Here is a 27,599-nt window from a genome sequence, read left to right as displayed (position 1 = left end):
GAAAATTGAACAACTAGAACTAACAGTACTAATACACTAACTCAGTGTTCAATTTTCTATATTCAGTTTTATTTTGTATACCTGCTTTCGAAGAGTTAGATGAGAAGTTTACTGATTTGTTGCAATAAACATGTATCAATATTATATAATTATTGTGCTCACCTGAAGAGTTTGATTATGTGTAAGAATTCCTGTGTATATAATTTTGTAAACTGTTTTCATGATGATTGATACCAATAAAGGTTGCAATGTATATACGAGAACTTATTATTTAACAATATGAAATTAATGTAAGGTACTTAGATTGTCCCAGTTTTCCATTCTGCTTCTTCATTCAAGTTCTAAGTGTGAAATGGTCGTAGAGAAACATATACAGCTGTCACAAACACACAGTTATCATTATCAGCAAAGTTTCTGAATGCGATTGCAGTTTCATATCGCCTTTCAAGATAGTAAGCTAATTGCTGCATCTGGCTAATTGGTATATCTGGTAAAACTTTGATTGCAGTATCATATCAAATTGGTACCAACACTTGCGAGATAACTAACTAATTGCTGCATCTGGTTAATTGCTATATCTGGCAGACTCTGATAGAAAATTAATAAGGGTCTAATTTAATATACAACTCTTTGACAGAAGTCGAGAAGTGTTGAGATATACCGTTCTTTCTTTCTGTTTCTGAAAATATAATGTTTTGAACCAGTGTTGTAATATTGGTAGGAAAAGTCTACAAAAATGGATGTTATAATATTAGTGTAAACCTGATTGAGGCACGTTTCTCCCATAAAATAATAAGGGTGCATAAATATTATAATGTGGGTTATACATTTATTTTTATAATTTAAGATTGGGGGGCAGGCAAAAAAAATATATAATATATATATAATTCTTTGATCTCGACCTTGATTTTTTTTTTAAATTCAAATATCTCTGCTCCTAATATAGGTAGAGGGGTGGTTCAAATGCCATTTTACTCAGAAAAAAATGCTATTTCATATCAACCAGATTTCATCCTCCTAGGTCCAGCACTTTCCTAGTTTCTTTATTTCCGATCGGAAACCCTCAATGTTACATTCAAATGAAAGGTCTTGACGTGCAGATTCCTAATCTGCAATTACTTTTGCTCTAGTTTAATTAGGACTGGCAGGACGACCCTTTAAATTTTTTTTGTGTTTTAGCGTTTATATAAAAAATGATTTTTTTCCCCCCAATTACCTGTAGCTCAGGTAGGAGCTGAGATACTGATGCTTTCGATTTCAACATTTCTTGGAGATGGTTAGTAATTTCCGAGAACTCTATTTACATCCTTCTTCCTATGTTGATAGATAAACATTTCAAATGTTCCATAGTTAAGAATTTATCTACATCCTGTTTCCTGTGTTTACAGATAAACATGAAAACTGTTACATATCGATATGAACCAGGAAAACATGTGGTGAAGACTGTTAACCATTTCTGGGAAAATTACATAGGGTTCACATTAGTCATAGATAAACATCAGAAGACTGTTACAGATTTCTGGGAAGTTTACAGATTAGACAGTAGAACAGTTAGGAACGGAAATAACTGTTCTGTCATCCTTGTGTATATAAAGAACGGTGTTCTCTCCACAAGGCAGTCTTCATTGTACGATCATGGACGTACAGTTATCTACTGACGATCTGTTAGAACTATATCGTGATGGATATTACACATCACCTAGACAGTTGTGGGAACATTGCGCAGAAAATCATCGCGGGAGAAAGTATTTCCTTGGTCGAGGAGTATGACCGCTTACTACGGACAGTGACAACATCCGTACCCAATATTTCCGGAGAAGGATGGACAGGTATTTCCGAAGAGTCCCCAGGTCCGTTGTCGACACCCGATCCTGTATCCCAAGTCACCAAGGAGAAGCAGATAGCCGTCGCATCTGACTACGTTACATCACCAGGAAATTCTAGGAATTCTGCATCTGGATCACACCCGGAGCCTTTGCCAGGACCGTCATGGAGACCGGACCCCTTACCACCAGCAGAACAGTCATCCCAGAATGGGATCAGATGGGAAAGGTAAGAAAAGAAAATGTGCTACAGTGTCTCGTGAACAGATAGGGAATATAATATTACACAACATTCAAGAACGTGAATATCCTAAATTCAGTTCCAAAAGACGACATGTGGAATTCAGAAAATGTCGATCCTCACACTTGGATTCAGGAAGGTGTTGAAAATCTTCTCACCTGCGTTAAAAAAGACACCAAGGATGAAGACAAAATAGGTTTAACTCTAACATATCTGACACAACTGTGAAAGATATTTATATCGGGTGGCATAGATGCGACCAGTTGCACAGTGATATGGTGTGGAACATTATGTACAAAATATTGCAAAATGCGAAAACCTTCACTGAAACAGATCACTTAATTTTACGAGCAGACCATGTCAATATACCTGTTAAAGGTGGTGGGGGTGCTCGAACATATTGTTTACCAATTACATGTTAAGCACGTAAAAAAAGTTTAAAACAGAATCTGGTCGCGATTGTTACATGTGTGTAGTGTATATTCAACCTGCATCTCCCGTGGACGTATACGAGAACTTCTTTAGTCATATAACTGCACATTATCCTCTGGGGAGCCCGTTGGTCATTGCAGGTGATTTCAACATCCCTGAAATTAAAAATTCCAACACTGAGTTGCTCACGTTAGGCGCACAATGTCGGGAACTGAAATATTTCCTCGATTTCAACGACCTCAAAAGCAAAAATTTCATCCAGAACGCCAATAGTAGAACTCTCGACCTAGTCTTAACAAATATTGAAAATACTAAAATATTTCGCCAAGAGCCTCTGGTAAGCGAAGATAAACACCATCCGGCTCTAGGAATAACTTTAACACAAACCATGCCTAAACAAAGAGCTTTAAATCCAAACATCCAACGATATAATTTCAAGAAAGCAGACTTCATTAATTTGTATCGGAAACTCGAATTAGCTGACTGGGACCAAATAAAAGAATGCGAAGACGTAGATATTGCCGTTGATAAATTTTATGAAATAATCGAAAGCATTTTTAATGAATGTGTTCCACGCTCTCGCTCCTCTGTAAAAAAATCTTACCCATGTTGGTTCACGCGGGAAATTATTAAAAATCTGAAAGCAAAATCACGTCACCACAAAAAATGGAAACAAAGAATGGGAAATGTAACGCATCACGAAATTAAGTATAAAACCTTAAGAACGAAATTAAAATGGGAGATCAGTAAAGCTTACCAAAACTATATTGAAACTTCCGAAATCAATCTTGCTCATGATACTAACCAGTTTTGGTCCTTCATTAAAAATCAAAGAAAAAATCCACCCGTGCAGCCAACTAAGTATAATGATAAAACCATTGACGATAATGAAAGTATCCAAGATCTCTTTGCAAAGTATTTTGAATCCGTATATTCCAAAGAACCATCTATCTACAAAGATCCGCATCCTAATGTAAACATGAACTCACTTCCTAGTATCTTAAATATCTCTGAAATATCACTAAATGAAATTGAGGAAGCCATTAAAAAACTGAAACCTAAAAAATCCGCTGGCCCTGATTCAATCCCCCCTTATGTAATTAAAGGATGTTCGGAAATTCTTAAGTACCCTCTTCACACCCTTTTCAACTTGGCTGTCAGAACTTCGAGATTTCCAGCAATATGGAAAACAACAGAAATCTGTCCGATTCCCAAAGCCGTTGATAAGGCTGACATATGTAACTACAGGCCTATTGCAAAATTGTCAGTACCAGCAAAACTCTTCGAGCAGATAATATACAAACATATATATTTTCATATTAAACCCATTCTTTCCCCCAAACAGCACGGATTTGTCCAAAAACGCTCAACCGTAACCAATCTTGTCGAACTGACAAGCTACATTGCACCCAGTATAGCTAATAAAGGGCAAGTTGACGTTTTATATACAGATTTTTCAAAGGCATTTGATACAGTTCACCACGATATATTAATACAGAAATTTTCCAACAATAGCCTTTCTCCTCCACTTATTACCCTTCTTTCTTCCTATCTGCAGAACCGCCGACAATATGTCGTGTATCAAGGCTGCAGATCAACCGAATTCGTGGCCAGTTCGGGAGTTCCACAGGGGTCGAACCTTGGTCCCTTGCTATATTTAATTTTTATAAACGATTTGCCAGAACTACTCACAAAATGTGAGACATTAATCTTTGCTGATGATGTTAAAATATACAAAAATATCGAAAACGCTGATGACTGTACAATATTACATGAAGAGCTGAATAACTTGCTTCAGTGGTGTGAAATTAATAAAGTCAGCCTGAACCTAAAGAAATGTAAACTTGTATCATTCACCCACAACAGACACCCTATTCAACATTCATACACTATTTCTAATGTGTTAGTACAAAGTGAGAATATAGTTACCGACCTAGGGGTCACTTTTGACTAAAAGTTAACATTCCAATCACATATTGCCCGCATTTTAAGCGAAGCTCACAGAAATTTGGGATTTATAATGAGAATGGGTCATCAATTTAGAAAAAAGGAAACATTTCTCTTGCTATATTATACGCTCGTCAGATCTAAACTCGAATATGCTTCTCTTGTTTGGAACCCGCAATTCAAGAAAGATATCGAAAAATTAGAAAAGCTTCAAAATAAATTTCTCAGATATCTACTATTTAAACTTGATGGTACATATCCAAAACTCACTCCTAGCAACATATTACGCGAAATCTTTAATATTCCGTCACTCGACGAAAGGAGGCAAACAAGTCAAATAACTTTTCTCTCCAAGCTTATCAATGGTAAAATAGATTCTTTTAATCTGTTGTCGAATTTAAATTTTTATGTGCCAAACTGTATGTTAAGGCCCAGAAATCCCCCTTGGAAGAACCAAAATGACCGAAGCTGAACCCATGAGGAGAATGTGCAAGTTATTTAATTCAGTTTCTAAGAATAATCCAAGCGTAGACCTATTTAAATGTAATTGTAACATAAGATCTAATCGCTGAATTTCTGTATGTTTTGTTTTGTTTTGTTCATTGAATTTTGGTTTTCATTCAGCTTGTAAGGTTATATCCAACAGTTTAGCTTCATTTATTATTGTATTGTCTCTGTGTTCCCTTTGCTTCTATAATCTAATAATTAATTTCTTCTCACAATTGTTTTTAAATGTAAAATGTATATTGCGTCATTCATATTTCTTGTTAATTTTCTTAGTTATGTTCTTGTTTATGTAATGGTGTCATCCCATATTGAACACTGTAATTGGGCATGCGCCTGTTGTGTTTCAATTAAAATAAATAAATAAATAAATAAATAAAAAAGAAGTATCATTGGTGTGTCAAACAGATAAAAAAAAACACTCTGTTTTGCTGAAGCTCCGGTCATAGGGAAAGCCTATGGTGATAACGATCCATCCTATACTCAATATAGAAAAAAACGAAATCTTCTTAAACCAGTTTTCAAACTTATGCGAAAAGCAGATGTAGATCTGACAGACAATACGTGTGCCGGAAATGGAATTCCTGAAATGAGAACATTTCAGCAAGTTCTCCCTGAACATAAAATTATTGAATACAACAATCTTCGTGATGTTAATGATGTTTTGTTTGAAGGACTGGTTGGAAATGCTTCCAAATTTATATACCTTCTATATGATAACCTCAGACAGCATTATGATGTGATAGTGAACCATGTTGGAGCATTTGCGGCAAAACAAGAATGCCGTGGGTGTAACACTCATATTTCACAAACCTCATAACCATCTGTGTAAACAATTATGTTCTATGTGCCTTTCAACTCCACCGTGTGTGGCTGAACAGGATGTTCGCAGAATATGTCAGACATGTCACAGAATTTTCAAAAATGAGAACTGTTTCATAAATCATGTTTCTACACCATTCTGAAATGGTACAGTCTGTAGTGAAATTCAGCAGTGTCCCCGATGTTTCAGAATTATTCTAACACATAATACATATGAAAAAGTGCATAAATGTAACATGAAATACTGTACTGTACGCAACTGTGTGAAACCTATAAATCATTTCTGCTACATGGCTATACCAAAACTAAACAGAATTCAACATTTCTGTATATATTTTACGATTTTGAATGTTACACAGATATTCATCACTCCGAGAAAGAGAAAACTTTTCTTCACATTCCGAATCTTATTGTGGTGCAGACAGCCTGTCACGCATGTTACAAAAAAGAGGATTTAACAGTTCCATGTTCTGTTTGTGGAACAAGATAGTTTATATTCTGGGATGACCCTGAAGACACATTCCTGTCCTATCTGGAATTACAACATAAGCTTTCCAACATAACAATTTGTGCACACAATGCACAAGGTTACAATTGCACATTTCTATTACGGAGAATGTTGGAAAGAGAAATGAAACCTCGTGTCATCTTAGATGGCACCAAAATCATTAGTATGACATACCAAAATCTTCATTTTGTAGACAATCTCAACTACGTTCAGACAAATCTTGCAGGATTTTCAAAACTTTTTGGTTTGCCGGTTCAGGAAGGATATTATCCGCATTTGTGGAACACCTACAAGAACAGAAATTACATAGCACAAATGTCTCCTCCTGCATACGGTTATGAATATATGAAAACAGTTGAAGATCAACACCGTTTCATGTCTTGGTATGACATCGAATGCATGCAAAATATACCTTTCAACAACAGAAACCAACTTTTCCAATACTGCATCAAGGATGTTACCCTGTTGAGACAAGGATGTTTGAAGCTGAGACAGAATTTCCTAGACATATGCAAAATAGACAATTTCAGGGATTACCTCACAATAGCATCTGCCTGTTCACTAATTTACAGACAGAAATTTATCCCTGCTAACACTATAGGAATAATTCCTAAATGAGATTACCATCATGCAGATCAGATGTCGAAGTTTGCATTGAAATGGTTAACCTTTGTTGAAGAACAAAATGATGTAATACTTCTTCACGGCGGACATACTCATGAAAAATATGTCATAGGAGGACGGCTATCACGAGGAGACGCAGACAGTGTATGAGGTGCTTGGCTGTTACTGGCATGGTTATCAACATTGCATATCCGTTAACAGGGATATGTTTCGGAAGGATGATGATGAAGATGAAACCGATCAGGATAGTAGCAGTCAGAAACATGGTGACATGTTGAACACTGCAGCCTTCAGATACAAGACAATATGCCATAAACTTGCAGCTTTACGTTCTGAAGGATGTCGTCACAATGTGGGAATGCGATTTCAACGAAATATTGAAAGCAGATCCTGAACTCGATAGATATCTATCGACACATCCTATCGTTTGCTGCATTCCTTTAAATCCACCAGATGCCTTATATGGAGGAAGAGTTGAAACAGTTAGGACTTATTACAAGATCAAGGAAAATGAGAAATTACAGTACAATGATTTTACAAGTTTGTACCCTTATGTGAACAAATACTGTGCCTATCCTGTCGGACATCCAACCATATTTCTAGGAACTTCTATTCCTTCGGTAAATGAGGTTTTGAACATGGAGGGACTCATCAAATGTACTATTCTGCCGTCAAAAGGCCTTTTACATCCAGTTTTACCTACAAAAATGCATGGCAAACTAATGTTTGTATTGTGTAAGGAATGTGTTATCAGATTAAAATGTGAAGGTACATGCTGCTATTCTGATGATCAACGTGTACTTTCGGGAACTTGGGTCATTGCTGAGGTGCGTAAAGCTTTCAGTTTAGGCTACAAAGTACTGTCAGTGTCGGAAGTGTGGAAGTATGAAACATCGATGTACGACCCTGTCACAAAAACTGGAGAACGTTTTGCTGGTTATGTCAACACCTTATTGAAAATAAAACAGGAAGCGAGCAGCTGACCTTCATGGTGTCAGAACGATGAGGATAAGAAGAAGTACATACAGGAATATTTCGATAAGGAGGGTATTCTATTGGAAGAAAACAGTATTGAAGTCAATCCCGAAAAATGTACTCTGGCTAATGCCTTAATTCTTTATGGGACAAGTTCTGCCAACGGGACAACCTTTCCCAGACAAGCATCATCAAGGAATCGAAACATTTTCTCGATAAAATGACTGACCCAAATATAATGATTGGAGGAGTCGTATTCACCAATCAGGACACCATTTTAGTGAACCGGAAATATGTTGAAGAGGCCGTCAGTCTGAACAGGAAAGTAATGTTCCTATCGCAGCCTTCCCAACATGCCATGCTCGTCTGAAACTGTATGAACTTCTAGAAAAGTTGGGAGACAGGATATGTTATTGTGATACAGATTCAGTAATTTACATAGATAGTCCTGAAATGGAATATCACCCTCAGACAGGTGACACACTAGAAGAACTCACCGATGAATTGGCTGATGACCTGATGTGGTTTGTGAACAGTTTGTTTCAACAGGACCAAAAAGTTACAGCATGAAAATAACGATCAGAAGAGCAAACAGTTCCAAGTCATCAGTACAAATGAAAAAAAAAAAAAACTGTTCAGCCAGTATTGTTGAAACAACGATTCGACCATGAACATTTATAGTTTCCTTTCGGATACTGTGCAGACTAAAATATGTCTGTAACAGTCCAGAGTTCGAACCCTTCTTTGGACTCATAGTATATAAAATGTGTTTGCAGACTGACAGATCTTCATTTTTCTTCAGAATCTGTAAGATGTTTCTTCAGCATGATTCCTAAACTTTCCCATCCTTTCACCATGATGGTTTGCGGAGCATCAGCAAGTGGAAAAACTACTTTTGTGACAAATACGGTCGCCTCCATCGTCCATCTTCTCGAAGGAGCCATCAAGAAAATCATATGGTGTTCCGATCAGGAGAACAGTATTCCGCAAAATCTTCGAGATGTGCAATATCATAAAGGTATCGTCGATTGGCAGTCGTGGAACGGAAAAAAAAAACACTCTCATAATCCTGGATGATCTTATGATGGTTGCACAAGGAGAAAAAGTCGCCAACCTTTTCACAAAAGGCAGCCATCACAAAAACATTTCGGTGGTGTTCATAACACAGAATCTTTTTCATCAAGTAAAGAATTGCAGGGACATTTCGCAGAACGTGAAGCATTTTGTTATTTTTAAAAATACATGAGATATAAACCAACTCACTGTTTTGCACGACATGAAGGAACTCAAAAAAGTATATATAGATGCTACCACGCAACCTTTCAGTTATTTGTATATTGATCTCTCACAGTCAACACTGGATCCTTTACGTTATCAGACAGACGTTTTCAAGCAGAATTACTCAACTGTATATCTTCCTCAGGAATGCTTAACACATTGGGGGCTGATGACTGGAATAGCCCACAGTACACTTAAAGTCAATGTGGACGAACGACGGGAATAGCCCATCCTGCAGTATGCAATCGCTTTGCCTATTGAACTACGGGCTATGTTCGTACTTCGTCTCATGTGCGTGTTCATTCAAGCCTCTCTGTTGAAATTCTGACCGCTAAGTGACTCATGTGCTATTTTTATCTCGCACCTGCGACTGTTTGTTGTCGGGTTGATGTAAGTTGCATTGTTTAGAATGGCGTTGTTAGATCCAGACTGCATAGCCGAAATTCTGCATGAGGATTCCGCCTCAGAGTTTGAAGTTAGCAACGATTTTGATGATGCAGATGAATTTGAAGATTTGGAAGGAAGGTTATATTCATAATAATTAATTGTTGACAATATAAACAGTGTTGCAAACTGTAGTATTTGGTCTAGGAATTAATTCGTGCAGTTGTTACGCACACATTGAAGCTGTAGTTCAAACACAAAATACATAAATACCTTAAGAAAAATATTGTCCATCGCGAGCCACTACTTTCGCCCATCTGTCAGGCAAGTTACGGATTCCGTGGCGAAAGAAGTCCTCATCCTTTGAAGCAATCCAGTCAGAGACCCATTTTTCGATATCTTCTGAAGAAGTGAACCGCTGTCCAATCAAATCGTTATTTATGCAATCGAACAAGTAGTAGTCCGAAGGAGCAACGTCTGGTGAATACGACGGGTGGGGTAAAACTTCCCATCTGACATTTTCTAAATAGGTTTTGACCGGTTTTGCGACATGTGGGCAAACGTTATCATGTTGAAAAATAAGTTTATCATGTCTGTTCTCCCATTCTGGTCGTTTCCTGGCCAGAGCTTGCTTCAAACGCATTAATTGTCACCGATAACGTTCTCCATTAATAGTTTCACCCGGTTGCAGCAGCTCATAGTACACCACACCTTTCATATCCCACCATATGCACAGCATAACCTTTGCACAGTGAATATCTCGTTTCGGTTGCAAATGGTTTTTCGTCTTTCAACGTATCTGTCTTTCAATTCATGTGGAACCCAATGTGACATCTTTTGAATCATTCCCATGGCTTTGAGGCATTTGGAAACTGTTGTTTGATCAACGCCTAATGCTTCTGCAAGTTCTTCCTGCGTTTGACACGAATTCTGATCGAGCAATGCTCTCAATTCTTCGTCTTCAAATTTTTTTGGCTGTCCAGGTCGCTCTTGGTCTTCCAGGCCGAAATCACCACTTCTAAACCGTGCAAACCACTTCTGACACGTTCGCTCAGCTAGAGCATGGTCACCATACACTTCCACCAAAATACGATGACTTTCGGTAGCACTTTTCTGCATGTTAAAGTAATGAAGCAGAACATCCCGAAAAACACTTTATCTGGCACGAACTGCGCCATGTTCAGTTGACTACAAAATGCTGTTGTTGACGCATCAATCAACTGCCCTATACTACGAACGATGCGCGCTGACAGGAGTTTTCAACGCATGTGTGGCTACACGGAACTGTGGGACGATATGCTTGTTACGCCATCTCTTGTCCAGGCGCACAAATTCATTCCTAGACCAAATATTTTATGAATGAAGTGAGAAGAGGTAATTTTTTTGGGTCTATTCATCTTGCCTCTTGCTTCATTCTCCTACATGCACTGATGTATTTTTAGTTTTTCCATTTATTATTTTGTATAGTGTATGTCAAATGAAAATTTATTTAACTTATTTAGTTTATTTATTTATTTGTTTAATTTTTACAGATGACGCAGAACCAACTGATACATCGTCTGCAGCCACTTTTTCATACAATTTGTAATTACTTTATGTTATGTGTACATAAGAAGTATTCTTATGCAAGATTCAAAATATGTATTGATAGTTTATGTAGTTAATTATTGAAATTTTCAGATTACGAACTTAAAATATCTCTATATTAACATTTGTTACAATGTTGTACTTTTTTTTCACAAAACATTGCTGAAAAAAATATTCAAAAATGTCTGAAAATGAAAAGAAAATTTAATAGATTTAAGAAATGTGTGGTAAATAAAAAAAAAATTAAAAATATTTTTTCTATGATTTTTTTAAAAACAACCAAAAACCGCAGACCAGAGGTAAAAATGCTGTATTATGAGGCCAGACCCGAATGTGTTAAAACATTGAGATGAGGAAAACAAGGAAGACACGTACCAACTCACGTTCTGACAGGAATAGACATTCGACTTCTTTCCAAAAACATTCACCTTTCTTGCACGTGTTGAAAAATTCACCGCCCAAAATTCGTAAATCATTATTGAAAAGTGCTCTGAAAAAAACAATATGTTTCATCAGCGAATGCTCTGCCTGAACGTTTCAAAAGGAAATGTGAAAATTAAACTGTACACAAAACGCCGTCTGATACCTTACATGTCGGTCATACGCAATCTTGTGAAACTGAAAGTGAACATCAAAAAACGCAGAAAACTTCTTGTTCAGAAAGGAGGGTCTCCTCGGTACTCTCATTTCCCATTGAGAAATGACATATTCTTACAAAAAGATGATCGTTCTTTCACCGGAACAGTTAGCACGTATTCGTGGTTCCGAATTGTCTGTAACTGAAAAATTATCCGTTCCAGATAAGAAGATGAATGATATTCTAAAAATGAAAAATATATCAGATGATCAAAAATGGCATCTTTACAGAAAGGAACTGGACGAGTATTTATGGCTGAATAAAAAATCCAAAAAACCATTACAGATTCCTATCGTTCAAGATAACAACGGTTCTTCTACTATTTCACCAGGATCGACATATTTTCCTCCAAACCTGGCAGAAACATTACCCCGTAATACACGTCATCAGTTACAGAATATCATAGATGAGTACCAATCTACGGCACAACATTTGATAGATGAAAGTCAGGAAGAAAGACTTCCATATCAAAAAAACGTTGAACTTCTCACTGTCGTCAACGGAGACCCCTGGACCATGAAAACAAAAGAAAAACAGAAGAACAAGAAGAAAGCGGTCGTCCGTGTTTCCAGAAAAACTACACCTTTTCTACGTTTACAAACTGGTTTCTCTGAGAAAAAGCCGTAGACAGAGAGATCGGTCATGGGAATCCCTAAGTTAAAACACATTAAATTTCTCACCAAATATATTATGATCCCCGACACCCATGCTTCATTCTCATCTGTAGATCGTTTGTGGAAAGCGGTACGGGATAAAAATAGATCCTGCGATACAGTGAAAAAAATGGCTGATGCATCAGGAAACCTACACTCTCCACAAACCTGCGAGAAAAAGGTTCCCTTGAAATCGTAACAATGTGTGGAACATAGACATGCTTTGGGAAGCTGATCTCAACGACATGACATCGATACAAAAACATAACGATGGATACAAATATCTTCTGACGGTAATCGACGTATTTTCAAAATATGCCTTTCCATTACCACTAAGAAATAAAACAAGCAATTCGGTAACCGAAGCTTTCAAAACTATTTTCAAACAAACAGACTGAAACCTGTCACACTACAGACCGACCAAGGAACAGAATTTACAAATTCTACATTCAAGAAATTTTTAAAAAATGAACATGTACAATTTTTGACAGCTACAAATTATCCTGTGAAAGCAAGTGTAGTGGAACATTTCAACAGGACATTAAAAGAACGGATGTGGAAATATTTCGCCTCAAAACAGACAAGACGTTATGTAGATATTTTACGGCAACTTCTCGAAGGTTACAATAGAGCATTCCACAGTTCCATAGGAATGGCACCTCGAGATGTCAACAAAACAAACGTTTACATTGTGTGGAAACGACTCAACAAACCTGACAAACATGTTTCACAACCATCTTCAGATCTGAATGTTGGTGATATCGTATGAATGTTCTATTTGAAAGAGGTTTACTGCTAGTTTAGAATTTTTTATTTCAGAGGAATCTAGAAAAGAAGTACCAATCTACGGCACAACATTTGATAGATGAACATCAGGAAAAAAAGACTTCCGGATCCAAAAACGTTGACATTTCGAAAAAGGATACGAACAATCATGGTCACGAGAACTTTTCAAAATCCATTCCCTTGTTCAGCGAACACCTGTATCTGTATACATATTAGACGACTTAAATGAAAAACCAGTAAAAGGTACATTTTACAAAAATGAACTGCAGAAAGTTTATTCGAATCCTGACGAAGATTATATAATTGATAAGATTTTGAACATCCGGGGAAAAGGTTAAAATTTGGAATAACTGCTTCTCTGGCTCGGATATCCGCCTAGTTTCGATTCGTGGATCAAGGCATCTTCCGCAAAACAGTTATCGGAAAAAAATAATTTTCAAAACATATTTATATCAAAATATAACGTTACTGCGACCCAGTGAGTTCTCTGTATTCGGCGAGAATAGACGATAATTTCTATGTTTACCTCAAGTCATCTGCATCGGAGGAATATTTTCCAAGCTATACACTCACCCATTTCACCATAAAACTTGCAAAACGGATTGATCTGTCTCCAGAATTGTGGGAAGTCGGATTAGCAGAACTACATTATTAAACTCTATACGACAATGATTTGGAAACAGATTCTGGAATGTTAACTTTTCCTGTTCGGACATATGCAAGTGCTGAAGACCTGACCTCTATCCATCACCGAAACTCTCCCCGATCACCTGGAAATACGTTTTTGAGAAATTCTGACATTTTTGGACGGAACCGCAATGGGGAACATTTGGCTCTACTGATTGTATGGATAACACACTCTATATTAACAAACAACCATTTTATTTTCCTGCAACAACAGGAAACAACAACAATAGAGAATCTGATTTATTTCCTGAAAACAAACCCTGCTAATGTGGATGTTTCTACTCATCTCAGGTTTTTTTTCAACAAGCTGTGTACAAACGTCTATCCGTGATAGGGGTTTCGAAGCCTGAACCTGACAATGCTCCAACAAATACCGTTACACCCATAGACGAAACTGATGACTATGCTAAATTTCGATATGACATATTGAAATCTATATATTCTACGCATGCAATGTCCAATGACGTTGTGGATAAAAAACCCTATATATTCATTTACTCAGATCTGATGAAACAACAATTGGTCGGGGGAGAAATGGTACATCTTTTGCATCTTACTCGAAAACAGTGTTCGGAAACAAATATATCGTACACAGTACCCGTAGCCCATCATAGATTCAACCAGATTCATTATATTCCTCTGGTTAAAGGTTCTTTCGAAACAATAGAAATTGCGTTGTACGATAGAAAAAGAAATCTCCTACCTTTGAGAACTGGGTCCGTACCCACAATTGCTGTTTTACATTTTTGTAGGAAAGCAAAGTCCTTTTAAAAAACAGTAGACTGCTATTTCTCTCAGTCTATGTCGAAAAGTGAATGAATCACCATGAATTCACAGACCGAATATTATAGTTACCAAATCCGTGGAGCGGTGCAAAAACAATCGGGAAAGAGGCTTTAAAAGCAGGCGCCAACATTATCACCGATATTACAACCCAAGAAAGTCCGAAAACTATTGTTCATCAACAGTTATGTGAAGCGGGCCAAAATCTTCAAAGTAAAGCATAACGGAAAATTGACTCTCTGGTAGGTTCTGGTATAAGAACAAAACCTACAAGAAAAATTCAGTTGATGTTAAAACGTTTATCCACCTGTATTAGAACATCTACGATCCGTAAAAAACGTGCATACAAAAAACGAAGGAAAACATCCACAAAATCTAGGACAACACGTAAAATAAAAATCAAACAAAAGGTTGCAGGAAAGATATTTTTGAATAATGATGGAGGATAACATGTGAATGATCTTGCAATTCGACCTCTTCTGGAAAAAAACTATTCAGCAAAATGTGAAGAAAACTAATACAGCCATCTACAAACCTATCCCTTCCATCGATAATCCTTACTTTTGTCTGTTAATCAAATGTTCAACTCTCCATCAATTTGAGACTCTTCTATCTCACGTAATGATCATTGGTCTGAATGAAACAATAGACAGCAACAAAGAACAACTGTTAGATTCTACAAGCGTAAAGGAAAGCAAAGAAATAATTCTTGAAGCTTCCCTGGCAGCAAATGATGAAGAGGTTTTCTTGGGATATCAACCAGGTAATTTCCGAATAGGCTTCCAAGCTTTCAAGAGCTAATGTCACTCATCTTCAGGGATTGAAGTGAATCCCTGAAGATGAGAGTCTGATGTTATGAAGTCTGGCAGGTAGTATGGATTTGGCTCTCCTACTACATATAATTACTTATTTCTTGACACTTTCTAATAGCCAATCCGGTGAAATATTAGATGGATCCTGTAAAATCTATGCCACTTGAAAAAAACAAAAACATTTTCATCGTTAACATCAGGTTTTGCAGCTCCACTTATAAGTGTGGCCAGAACTTCTTTGCTTTTAAAGAGGTTTTCTCAGGATGTTAACCAGGTGATTTCCGGATAGGCTTCCAAACTTTCAAGAGCTAACGTCATCTCTAAAGAAGGAAAAAGTGTGTAAAGCTCAAGACATGCTTTGTGCAAAAGCAGTGAAGATGTATTAATTTCTGCGAATAAACAAAATGCAATGAAAACATTATTCCTAGAACAGAAGAGTGTTTACTGTATAATGATGAGTATAATGAAGACCTTTCAGAAAGGGGGAATTGGAAATTACTTTCACTGCCTTTACAAAAGAAGAAAACACATGGCCTTGTCCTGAAGAGAAACTTCAGGAGAGGAGTCAGCATCAATAAGAAACTCTAAGATTGGACTCTTGAAAATGCTAATTACCTAGGACCAATAAAAGTGGACTCTTGCATGTTAAAAATATGAAACTCATGTACAACTTGTGTTCTCTTGTAGTTTCATATTGTGATAATGCTCAGTACAATAAATGAATACTGTAAGTAACACAATGTTTGAGTCAGCTATGTTTTGGAGTCACAAAATTATCAACAGAAGTACCTACCATTTGAGAGTGCTAATTTTGAAGAATAGTCCTGGTAACAAAAATACCAAATGAAGTGGTGGAAATAAATGTAATGCTTTTACAGTAATTCAAGTTCTGAACTCTGTTGTTCATTGCCTGTTTTACGTAGAAATCTTCCACTTTTTCCCCATAGAAATCTTCCCACTTTTTCTGCATAGATGAAGAGATTGTAGTGCAAAATGGTTTACAGTATTTAGACTGCTGTGCAGGTTGCACAAAGAAGGGCAGGTTATCCACCAAAGAAGGTTGCAAAGGATATTTTGAGTACAGTGTGACACCAAGGAACCACTTGTTAAGCAAAATGGCTTTGCAATATATGGAAGTGAATGTAAAATTCATGTACCTACATTAAATTGTATTCCAAATGATTGGAAACTTGTGGAAAACTTTTTCGTTTGGTAGCACTTATGCATTATATACTTCCTCCAATACCACAATTCATAGGTCACTACTTAGCAATATGCTTATGCATGAATGGGTAATTGGAAGTGTACAATGATATGAGTAAACATGTGAGTACCACAAAGGAAAGTGTACAGTTTGTCAACTTATGTTGTTCTATGCATTGAATAGTGTGTGAAACGTTGCCAACCATAAAGATTTGACCATACATTTAGGATTATTTCATATTCTGTATGATCCTATACTTCAGATCATGCACTTAAAGTGTGCTCCTGAAGTTATTTTTATGTAGAATAAAAACATTCAAATGTAACGTGTCAGTATTGAGCTGGAAAACAGAAGGTTTGCTTCGGCAATCATAGATGTTGTGCAGCAATACATCATATAGTAACCACCAGCCTGGGTCCATATCCATGGTAAAGGTTGAAGTTTTTGCATGTGATGATGTGTGACCGGTCAAATGAATGTATCACTTCAATGTAAAGTCACGTGAAGTGCAGAACAACAGTGTTTCAATATGCAGATATTAAACACCAGAACAAGAACAATGTCTATATTAGGATTCGTACTGTAGGCTGTGGAAAAGCTAATGTGTAAGTTACTAGAGTCATCAAACAAGGACTGCAACTGTAAGTTACAAGACTATTGAAAATAACAGGCGATTAGTCCGTGACAAACATGAAACTTATAAAGTGATTTACTAAACTTCACAAAATTAAATGTAGAGCATTACATTTTGTGTTTATATTATAAAATATTGAAACAAAAAAATCTTATTGCTCGTTTTTAACATCTGGGAAATCAGTTTTTATTTCATGTTATGTATAATATATACCCGTCGGTGTATTCAATTTATCTTAAGACAAAAACTGTAAATGAGTTTCCAAAATATTACAAGCTTCAAATCAGCTTCTGTGACATCACAGGACTAGTCCAGTATAATCAACATTTAACACAGCGCATTTTAAAAGCATAATATTTAGTTTTGTAACCTAATCGTCCTTTTTCTTATTAATTCAGAATGTTGACTTCACCTCCAAGAACATTTGAAAATACGTAAATGACATTGATAAACTTTAAGTCCAAACTTTACAGTTGTGCATAATCTACCTTTATTTTTTAAATTAGTTAAAACTGTATCAAACATTTGAATCTTTCTCTAAATCCTTGAAAAATTCTCAGCGTTCATATATAGTTAATTGCTATCTAAAAAAAAACTTGTGTGTTCGAGTTCCGTATAGTAGTTATGGTACCACGTTGAGTCCGATAAATCAATTGATTGTGTTGTGTAGGCAAGCTAGGGTGTTTTTTGTGATATTTTTGAGTGTTTTGATTGGCTGTTGTAAAATGTGGGCATGGCATAGTGGTATGGGTTTCCTGTTGTTAATGAGGGGATTGATATGGGTTTCCGGTCGTTGATGAGGGGGAAGGAGGAAATGTGGGTGACGGTTGGTTTTCTCGGTGGCGTTTCCGGTTTGAGATCGTTGATGAGTTTGAAATTCCAGGAATTGGGTGTAATGGTTTTCTGTCTGAATGGAACATGCCCGAACATGTTTTAGGCATAGCCTTCTAGTTTTGAAGTATGTTTAACGGGAATCATGACGTAGGAAAAAAAAAGTTTAAATAGAAGAGATACAAGATAATAGTATCATGTGAGGATGGATGTGTGTGGTACAAGGCTGTCTGATAATGGTGTGAATTTCTATGAGGTTAGCTACGAGGAGTTCTGGTAACTTGCGGCGACCTGGACAGGGATCGAACGGCCCTGCATCGGGTGCTGAGTTATTTCCCGTTTATGTATGTAGCGATACCTGAATCTCCCTGGTGTGGATGTTACCTGTTCAACGGATTAGGAAAAGGAGTTCATCATCACTGCGAGACTTTGAAGGAGATAGAAGAGAGAAAAAGAAGAGCGGACGAGAGAACAGGATTTCCAAGTCACGGGTGTATGTGCAAACTACGTCGCAGGGAGAAAGAGGACAAGATCGGCGAACCTTTGAAGGAGAGAGTTAAAGAGTGGCTTTCTTTGTTGGCAGACAGAAATTCCTTGTGGTGTTCTGGCTGTGATTGTCCTTTGTTACGTAAAATAGACGGACACCCCTGTTTCCCTGTAGTTCGTCCCGAAGGTTTCAGTGTTCGCAGACGACTGTTCCCCGACGATCCAGATAATATTCTGGTTGTACCTTTATCGCCGATACCTACAGTATCCGATTGTTTTATTTTTACGACATATGAGAGTCGTCGTGACATTAGCTCTTGAAAGCTTGGAAGCCTATTCGGAAATTACCTGGTTGATATCCCAAGAAAACCTCTTCATCATTTGCTGCCAGGGAAGCTTCAAGAATTATTTCTTTGCTTTCCTTTACGCTTGTAGAATCTAACAGTTGTTCTTTGTTGCTGTCTATTGTTTCATTCAGACCAATGATCATTACGTGAGATAGAAGAGTCTCAAATTGATGGAGAGTTGAACATTTGATTAACAGACAAAAGTAAGGAATATAGAAATCTATAATTATTCCTTGTTTAGAGAAGCTTTTGGAGGAACAAACCATTTTAACATGTGTGCTCCATCTATAATTACTTAATATATTTACCTCATGTCACTTCTACCACAAAGGGCAAGAAATCAATTTTCCAAATAGGATTTCAAGTCTATTGCATTTCTTTACTAAAATTCCTAATAGAGCTTCAGAGTAATCACACACCATGTCATGAGGAATATGAGCACCCTATCTTACCCTTTTCTGAAGCCAATATTGAATGCAGCTCACATCTTACTTTTCTCAAAGCATCTGTACAACTGGAATTGATGCCTCACTTGAGTGTAGCACACCCTCATACAAAAATATGTAACTCGATGTACTACTATTAGAATGTCTCATCTTTCTAATTAGCAATCCTGTAGCATTGAGAGAAACTGACAGTAAACTTTTTTTTTTTAAAAAAATGTCTTGTTATAAATTGCCATTTGCGAATTCAAACAATAGAGTATAAGGAACATATTTAAGCAAATTTCATGTATTGAACCAGCAAAATATGAGTACTTCATCTGCAATAGAGAAGTCAAATCATCAGATATTGTCACATAGAAATTCTGGTAGTTTTTTCATGTTTACATTAGTAGATGTATAATCCCATTTCAACCCTCATCATTTGTACGAATCTCATAATAAGTAAGAATGGGGCTTCGGCGTAGCTTTCTACGATGTATTTTTGAGGGCTCATAGCCTTTTACCTTGTTTAAACCTCATGGGCCGTTTCTCGACGTGTTCAAGGGACCTTGGGTCCTCGGCGTAGCATTTTACGATGTGTTTTTTGAGAAGCCTTTGTTTTTTGAAATGTAAAATACTACTATACACGGGGCAAAAAAAAAATTGAGTGCTTTATTTCTCCAATATATAATTTCTGGAATGAAACGTGTTACTTCAAACAAATTACAGACACTTATAGTATCGATAAAACTTCTCAAAGTAAGCATTTTATACATATATCCGGACGTTTCCAGATCTAGAAAATCGGGAAGTAATTTCTGAGCTGGGATTGGCATCTTTTTTTCCAAACATCCAGTAGGAATTGTGTATACTCTTTGTTTTAAGCATACATCTCCGGGGGAGAGTGGGCAACCTCACAAGGGTGTTTTTAGACTTATTGCAAATGAATAACTAAATGACACTGATGTAAAAAAACTTCATAAAGATATGTGCAGGGTTAAATTAGAAACTAGAACCTTACGTGGTGCTTGAGTTTCTTGTCAGCAACACATTTAACATGTAATACAGAAGTAGATACAGTACATGCAACCAGTTTAGCTATATGCACAAGCCTACATTCACTAGCTTTCTCTTCACCTATAGTATTAGCTAAAATTATACTTAATACTTTATTATGTATGTATACGCCTGCTGGCAACTATACTTACTGGCAGCTGATATTCTGAACACACATTAGTCTTGAGATCGATTACGGCACAACCTGGCTGTTGTCCTGCTAATGTGTTGACACCTCCAATCATTATCAGTTTGTCATTCCAAATAATAGAGCTGTGAGAGTACCTTGGCAGCATTCCCACCACAGGCAATTCCTTCCATGATTTATTTGCGTTGTCAAACATCCATACGTCATTTAAGGGAAGAAAATTTTCTCCCAAACCACCACTGATAATCATGCATGTATGCCACACTGAAGCACTATGGGAAAATCTTGCAGGAGGAGCTTGTTCACACTGTACTTTCTCCCAATTCCATGATTTGGTGTTCAACTCAAATAAATCACCAAATACCTGAAAAAGAATAAGGAATATGAAATATGAACTTGGACATGGTGACATTTTGCAACTTATAATCATTTCAAATACAAATACAGTGGAACCTCGATTTTATGTTATTCAGGGAACCAAGTTTAAATGCAGGGAATTGTAAAATCAAGGAAAAATTTTATAAAAAAAATTTGCTATGTTGGGACCATCAGGGTTTAATGCATAATGCGGGAAAATGTAAAATCTGGGAACGTACAATCAGTGTTCTACTGCATAACTACAGGAAGCAAAGTGCAATGAAAAGTTTCACTATGTATATAATGGATATAACATGCACAGTTTGTTAGTTGTGGATATTGTGGGGAGTGCACATGCTGCAATGGTAGCTCATTGGTTGAGCTGGCACAGAATGCCAAAGACCTAGGTTAAAACTCTGGTTGAATAACAATTTTAAAATAAATTTTCAGAAATCTAAAATCTCTGTATGCTTTTCAGAAATCTATATTTTTTGTGCTATAAAGTTTCATGTAGATAGTTCAGTATAATTTACCTTATAATCAGTGTAAAAAAGTTAAAATACTGTGAAGATATAAAAGATTATGTATTAACATTTTCAGAGTGAAGTTGCATTATTTAAGAGCAGTGGCATGAAGTGGGTGAAAGCAGGGGAGGATAATTAACTACGTGGAAAATGGATATTTTGGGGAAATTCTAATATTTTTGTTGCATTTTCTTTTCTTGAGACTAGAGAGATTGTAAAGAAGTTTTTGAAGTAATATTTCAGTACACACTCCATTCGTCAGAAATGTGTTTGTAATTTGATCAATGTTACAGTTATAACAATAGGAGAAACATGAAATGGTGAGATGATTCATTGTATGTGAAAATTACAATTTTTCTTATGTTTCATGGTAAAGTTTATCAGCTAATTACTGGTGTATTAATGGAAAAACCAATATCTGAAATTATTTCCAGAAATTTTCTTCATTATATTGAATCTCAAATTGTTAATCAGATTGGTGTGCATATCAGACTTTACATTACAATAGATGTGTGTTGATGTATTATACAACGGGGTGTAAGGGGTGACCTTCCACGTAGGCACCCAAAAATCAAACTCACTTCCACATAGTGCACCCTGGACTAAAGACTAACGAGGCTCTGGCGACTGGCACTATGGCCAGTATAATTTTGTGTGTGTTGTCCTGTTTGTTGTCCTTGAGTGTGCTGAGTGCCCATTTACGGCCTCAGCATTTAACAGAAGTCAGAACATTTTAACATTTTTAGTTATGCAACGCTAGAGTTGTTATTTGTAAAGATAAGGGGCTGGCCCCGTATAATGTGACGGGAGCAAAATAGCCTAAGTGCTGACGCTCCCAAAAGTTTAAATTCAAAATCAAATCAAATCAAATGTATTATACGACGTATGCTTTTAGAAGGAACATGAGTTCAGCCAATACGCTGCCAGCGCTCTTGCGCTGTTGTCAAACCAACTGCTAGCGGAAGGGGAACACAGAGAATTTGTTGTGTCCAATATTCAACTTTTTATATATAATGCATGCACGTGATATTTGAGTGGTGGTGAGTTGGTGTTTTAAGTCCACTTTATGCACAGTAAGGCTAATCGGGACTGGACCTACAGTTTTAAAGTGGGATCCGAACCACTTGTGCCTCCACCGGGTATCGAACCCGTGATATTTGAGTACAATGACATATATAGTGAAGAATTCTACACAGGATTATATCATATCACTGCAGCATATAAGAGAAACTCGTACCTGAAAGAAGTTTCAAGGTATTTATTGTAGAGGAACTGCAAGGTCATCATCATCATCATCGCTCATTTCTGTTTCTTGGCATGTTTCCCAGGAGATTTGAGTAGGGGGTCTCCGATTTCTGTGGTAGATATTTTACCCTGTTTTATATTATGCAACACAGTAAAAACAAATACACCACACGCTTTAGCCGTAAGTTCTCGACTCTGAGAAAACACTGTTTCATCACGCACTTTTTCCGACGCCAATTCATTGAAGTAAGAATATATTTTAAAAGTAAGATTTCTGTCTTGTGAACTTAATATTTTACACTCGGTGCCTGTACTATTGGTACTACGTTTCGAGAGCAACGTTATTAATTTGATTTGATTTGTTTTACTTTGCTTTTCTGTCACTTTTGGCTAATTGCGAAGATGGGAATGAGTGATGATATAATGAAATTGATGAATGGACATTCATAAACATCCAGGCCGGGATTCGAACCCGGGACCCGTCGCGTCGTATCGCGATATGCTAACTACTGCACCATAGGAGCCGGTGTGAGATTATTTAATAACACTCACAGAACACAAACTTTTGCACAACTATCGAACATAATGGCTGTATTACACAGCGCGCTACGACACCAGAGTTCTCGGGTTCGAATTCCGGCCCGGGTATAGGTGTTTGTAACTTTCCCTTCATCAATTTCATCATATCACCACCCATCCTCATCTTTGCGATTAGGCAAAAGTGGCAGAAAAGCAAAGTAAAATATATCGAATCAATCAATCAATAAGGGCTGTATTGAATCCTCTCACAACTGTTATTCGTGGTGTACGGGTATAATTATCTTACACCGCCCTTGTTACGAAAACGGTGAACTCAAACTGACTTAACTGACTCGCAATGTTTGTGAACGCCCACAACAATGAAGGGTTATTGTGTATATTCAGCTGAATTTGACACCCATAGCTTTACCAAGACAACAACTCAGCGGGGTCAACACGGTGGCAACAAAAAAAAACAGACTGAACATGGATGGAAAATGAAAGGGTCATTGTGTGTGTGTGTGTGTAGACGTGTGTTGTTCCAGTGTTTCTTCGAGAAGCGATAACTCTGGCTGTAGGCGACGGAAATTCATGGGACTTGGACGGTCATGTTCAAAATGTCATCTCCCATCTTATGATTAACCTTAAAGTGGCGAGTTTTATGCAAACTTCTTGCGTGCAAGAAAAAATACAGAACACGGTGTTTAACTTGCGCGCCGCAGTCTTCTAATTGTACAACGTTGCACTCCTGCCACTGGCTGGTTGCCAAGGACATGCTCTCAGTAGCTCAGCCCGATATCGCTTCTAAAAACGTGTGTCGTATAGTAATGGCTAAAAATGATTTTATCACTAACGTATTTAAAACGTTTAATGAAGCACACCTTTGCATAATATACACCAGTGAAAACATGAACAACAACATGATTTCTTCTTTTGGATCTGCAGATCAAAAAGACTGGGGCTACATCAATCCACAGAAAGAAATTAGCAGGAGAAAAATACATTTGTGTCAATTCAGAACATTTTAAACAACAATGGATAACATGTATTTTTAATTTCCTTCTAAGAGGGTGAAAAGGATCGTTAATGAAAAATAGTTTAAATACTAACTGAATGGACCAAATTAGAGAAACTGTTTCAAAAAATTAATGGAATAAGAAAAATGGACAAAGTCGAAAAAAGTTTATTTGCATCAGGTAGTTAAAATCAATCAAAGTTCCCTAACTCTGAAAATCATTCAAAGTAACAGATTGCAGTAAAATCTGGTATAGGGGCTATGCAGACCTTGAAGTAGTGAATGCCAATAAAATAAAATAAAAAATTAGATAGGCATAATATGCACCACATGCCGTTTCACTAAGTAGCTGAAGTCCAGTTACTCGCTCTTTCACCATACATGATATGATGAAAGTACTGAAGGGACACTCACAAAGAATACCCATGCCCAGGCTGGGATTTGAACCCGGGACCCTGGCGTCGTAACATGCTGAGCTAATAACCACTTCACCATGAAGGCCGGCAAGAGAAGAATGGAATTCCTGTTCAAGGTAAGAAGTTTTTCTTTGTCCATTCAAATATTATGATTTGGAGAGAGAGCATAGGTTTTGAACCCAGTATATGCCACTGGTATGTATGTATAACAACTACATTTAAGAATAAATATATACATATAAACCACACAGCATACTGTAACTGAAAACAGGGCTGACACATCATAATTTCGGACAAGAACCACTCATAAGTACCTTTATACTTTATTTAGAATTAATGAAAAATTAATTTTGCCATTTTGCATAATTCATAGGATACTCAAGACTCCAGAAAAATTAGCCACAGCAGTGATCCCTGAATTCATATCATGCCATGCTAACCACTACATACACTGGCAGCTCAGCCCAACTATTTACCTGAAGTTCAGGTCCTCTTCCTCCATAAATAAACACAAGTTCCTCTTCTGATGGGGTCATAGAAGCAATGCTATGTCTCCAACGTGGACAAGGTTCATTTCCACTAGTTTCTTGCGTCTCTATTTTTGCTACCGAATCTGGGCAAATTTCATTACCGTGGATAATAAACAAGTCTTGGTTTGGCTTCACTGGCGACGTCCTTCCACCAACAATTAATATCCTGTTACCACTCAAACAACATACTTCACAATACATAAGATCTAATATGGTCTTGTAATCCTTAGTATTGCATACAGGTGTTGATAGATCTAGAGATTTTGCATTTATAATAGCAAGTTCCCGACATCTTCTGTTGCCTCGCTCCGATGGACCAAATCCACCAATCACAAAAATGCTTGAGCCAACACACACTATTCTGTGGCCAAACCTTTGTAAACATTTTGGTGCAGAAACCAAATTCCAATTGAATGACACTTCTGCACGTGAAGTCCTTGTACTTTTATCTTCTTTTAATTTCACCCAGTTTTGTAGCTTTCCCCTACAAGCTAATACTAAAACATAATGGCAACATTTTAAATGCCATTCTTCAAATTCATCGAAGGGTTCTAACTTTAATACCCTTTGTTTTTCTTCTTCAGATGTAACTTTCATCAACACATTGAAAACAGAATCAGCAAAGCACATATCCCATCCCTGAAACAAAGTAAAGAAACAAAATCATTAGAAAGTAGACATGTGCTGCAACAATAGCACCAATAAAACAGTGGTACTTCATTTTATATTAAAACAAGATAAAATCACAACAACACCTTGTTTTGTCCCACGAATTTTTGAACTGGTCTTAATCCTACTTCTGGGATGGTAGAAAAGAATGTGTTTCATGCCATTTTAACCATAATTTAATTAGGGACGGGCCGATATGAAATTTTGGCCGATACATATAAAATTTATTGATACTCATAATCGATATTCTACCTATCAGATGTAAAATTCTAAATGGTCTCCAAAGAGCACGAATGGTTCTTTCATGTCCTTAATACGTGTGTGTTTCCAGGTGATTACAGTGCAAAAGAAGTTGTGCATATTTAGACATTTACTTTTTTAAAAAGTAGAGCATGGATATTATCCATAAAAATAATAATGAAATGGTAGAATTTTGCACTAAATTATCAGATCGGTAATTTTATTGATAAACTGATACACTGATATGCGCATATCGGTCGAAACCAATAGAGTACCAATTAATCTGTCCCATCCCTAGTTTTAACCCTTCCATGGCACATTCTTTTCTCCCATCCCTGAAGAATTGAGCTGGTTTTTAACAGCACACCTAAAAAATTTACAGATACCGAGAAGAGCTATTATAAAATTTAAATAATCTAAAAACAGCAAAAAGACTAAATGATGTACGGTAGAATCTTAATTATACGTTCATGGGCTTGAGGGGAAAAAAACAAAACAACTTACAATAGTAGAAACTGCAATATCCATAAAATATAATACCACTTTGTAGTATTTGGACCAGGAAAGTTAAATGTATAAAACAGGAAAATGAAAAATCTGGAAACATGAAATTGGCTTCAATTATTAAGGTGAACTTAAGCTGACCTCCATGGTGGATGTAATCTGCTACAACATTAGATGACCTACGTCCGAATCCTGGTTAAGGCATGGATATGTGTTTGTACTTTTGTCAGTCATCCTCATAATTGCGATCAACCCAAGAGGAAAAAGTGACATAAAATAACTAAAATATCAACAGAATCCATGAACTTAATTACAAAGATGAAAAAAAATAATACAATGAAACATGTTATATTTTAAGTGGGATTGGGATCCAATGTCGTTCAGGAATGTGTTATATGCTTACAACTAGTTCATGAGGAAAATATAATATATTGTATAGTAATTTTATTTACATTAGAATTGTGCATAATACATTTGAAGAATATGTTCTTTCCCACATTGAAATTGGGAAATAATGTGCTGTTAATGGACATCTATTTCAATTCTTTTCTTGCTCGTTTACAGTATGTGGACGTTGCTTGAATAATGAATATTGAGGGAAAGAAGTTGGCACAGAACGAGGCTTGAGTATCCTTTTCTACAATTTAAATGCAAGCTGCATACGACACAGCAGGCAGAATTACTCTATTCTGTTTCTATCTTGCTCTCTTCTTTGGATATAACTTTTACCCCTTTTTTATGCAGTTCACTGTCTGAGGGCATTTTGTGAAACCACACCACATTGTAGTCTGGTTTTCAATGCTCTGCCATGTAAAAAGACACACAACAATACACAATTTTCAACACTATATTTTGCTCAACCAAAACTTCTCGAATCAATTCCCATTGTTTCAATGTTATCCACTAGCTAACACATACAAGATCTACTGTGCTGCCTCTAATGGTAGAATTTGGCCCTATCTGTAT

The 27,599-nt window shown here is 36.7% G+C and overlaps 1 protein-coding gene across 3 annotated transcripts in view; it reads right to left on the bottom strand.

Annotated features, from left to right (window-relative positions):
- LOC145987114 (tRNA wybutosine-synthesizing protein 4-like) overlaps positions 1-27,599 on the bottom strand; it is a 55,407-nt gene that overhangs the window by 9,361 nt on the left and 18,447 nt on the right. For all 3 annotated transcript variants that reach the window (XM_083121593.1, XM_083121594.1, XM_083121595.1), the window contains exons 6-7: positions 25,167-25,859; positions 20,619-20,978 (exon numbers count right to left, since the gene is read on the bottom strand). In XM_083121593.1, coding sequence (XP_082977719.1) covers positions 20,619-20,978; positions 25,167-25,859 — 1,053 coding nt within the window. The remainder of the gene's footprint in view (positions 1-20,618; positions 20,979-25,166; positions 25,860-27,599) is intronic.

Source organism: Lepisma saccharinum, chromosome 4 (genome assembly GCF_977018435.1).
Source record: "Lepisma saccharinum chromosome 4, izLepSacc3.1, whole genome shotgun sequence".
NCBI lineage: Eukaryota > Metazoa > Arthropoda > Insecta > Zygentoma > Lepismatidae > Lepisma > Lepisma saccharinum.
Note: the sequence above shows the minus strand (reverse complement) of the source record. Positions and strands in the feature narration are given on the sequence as shown.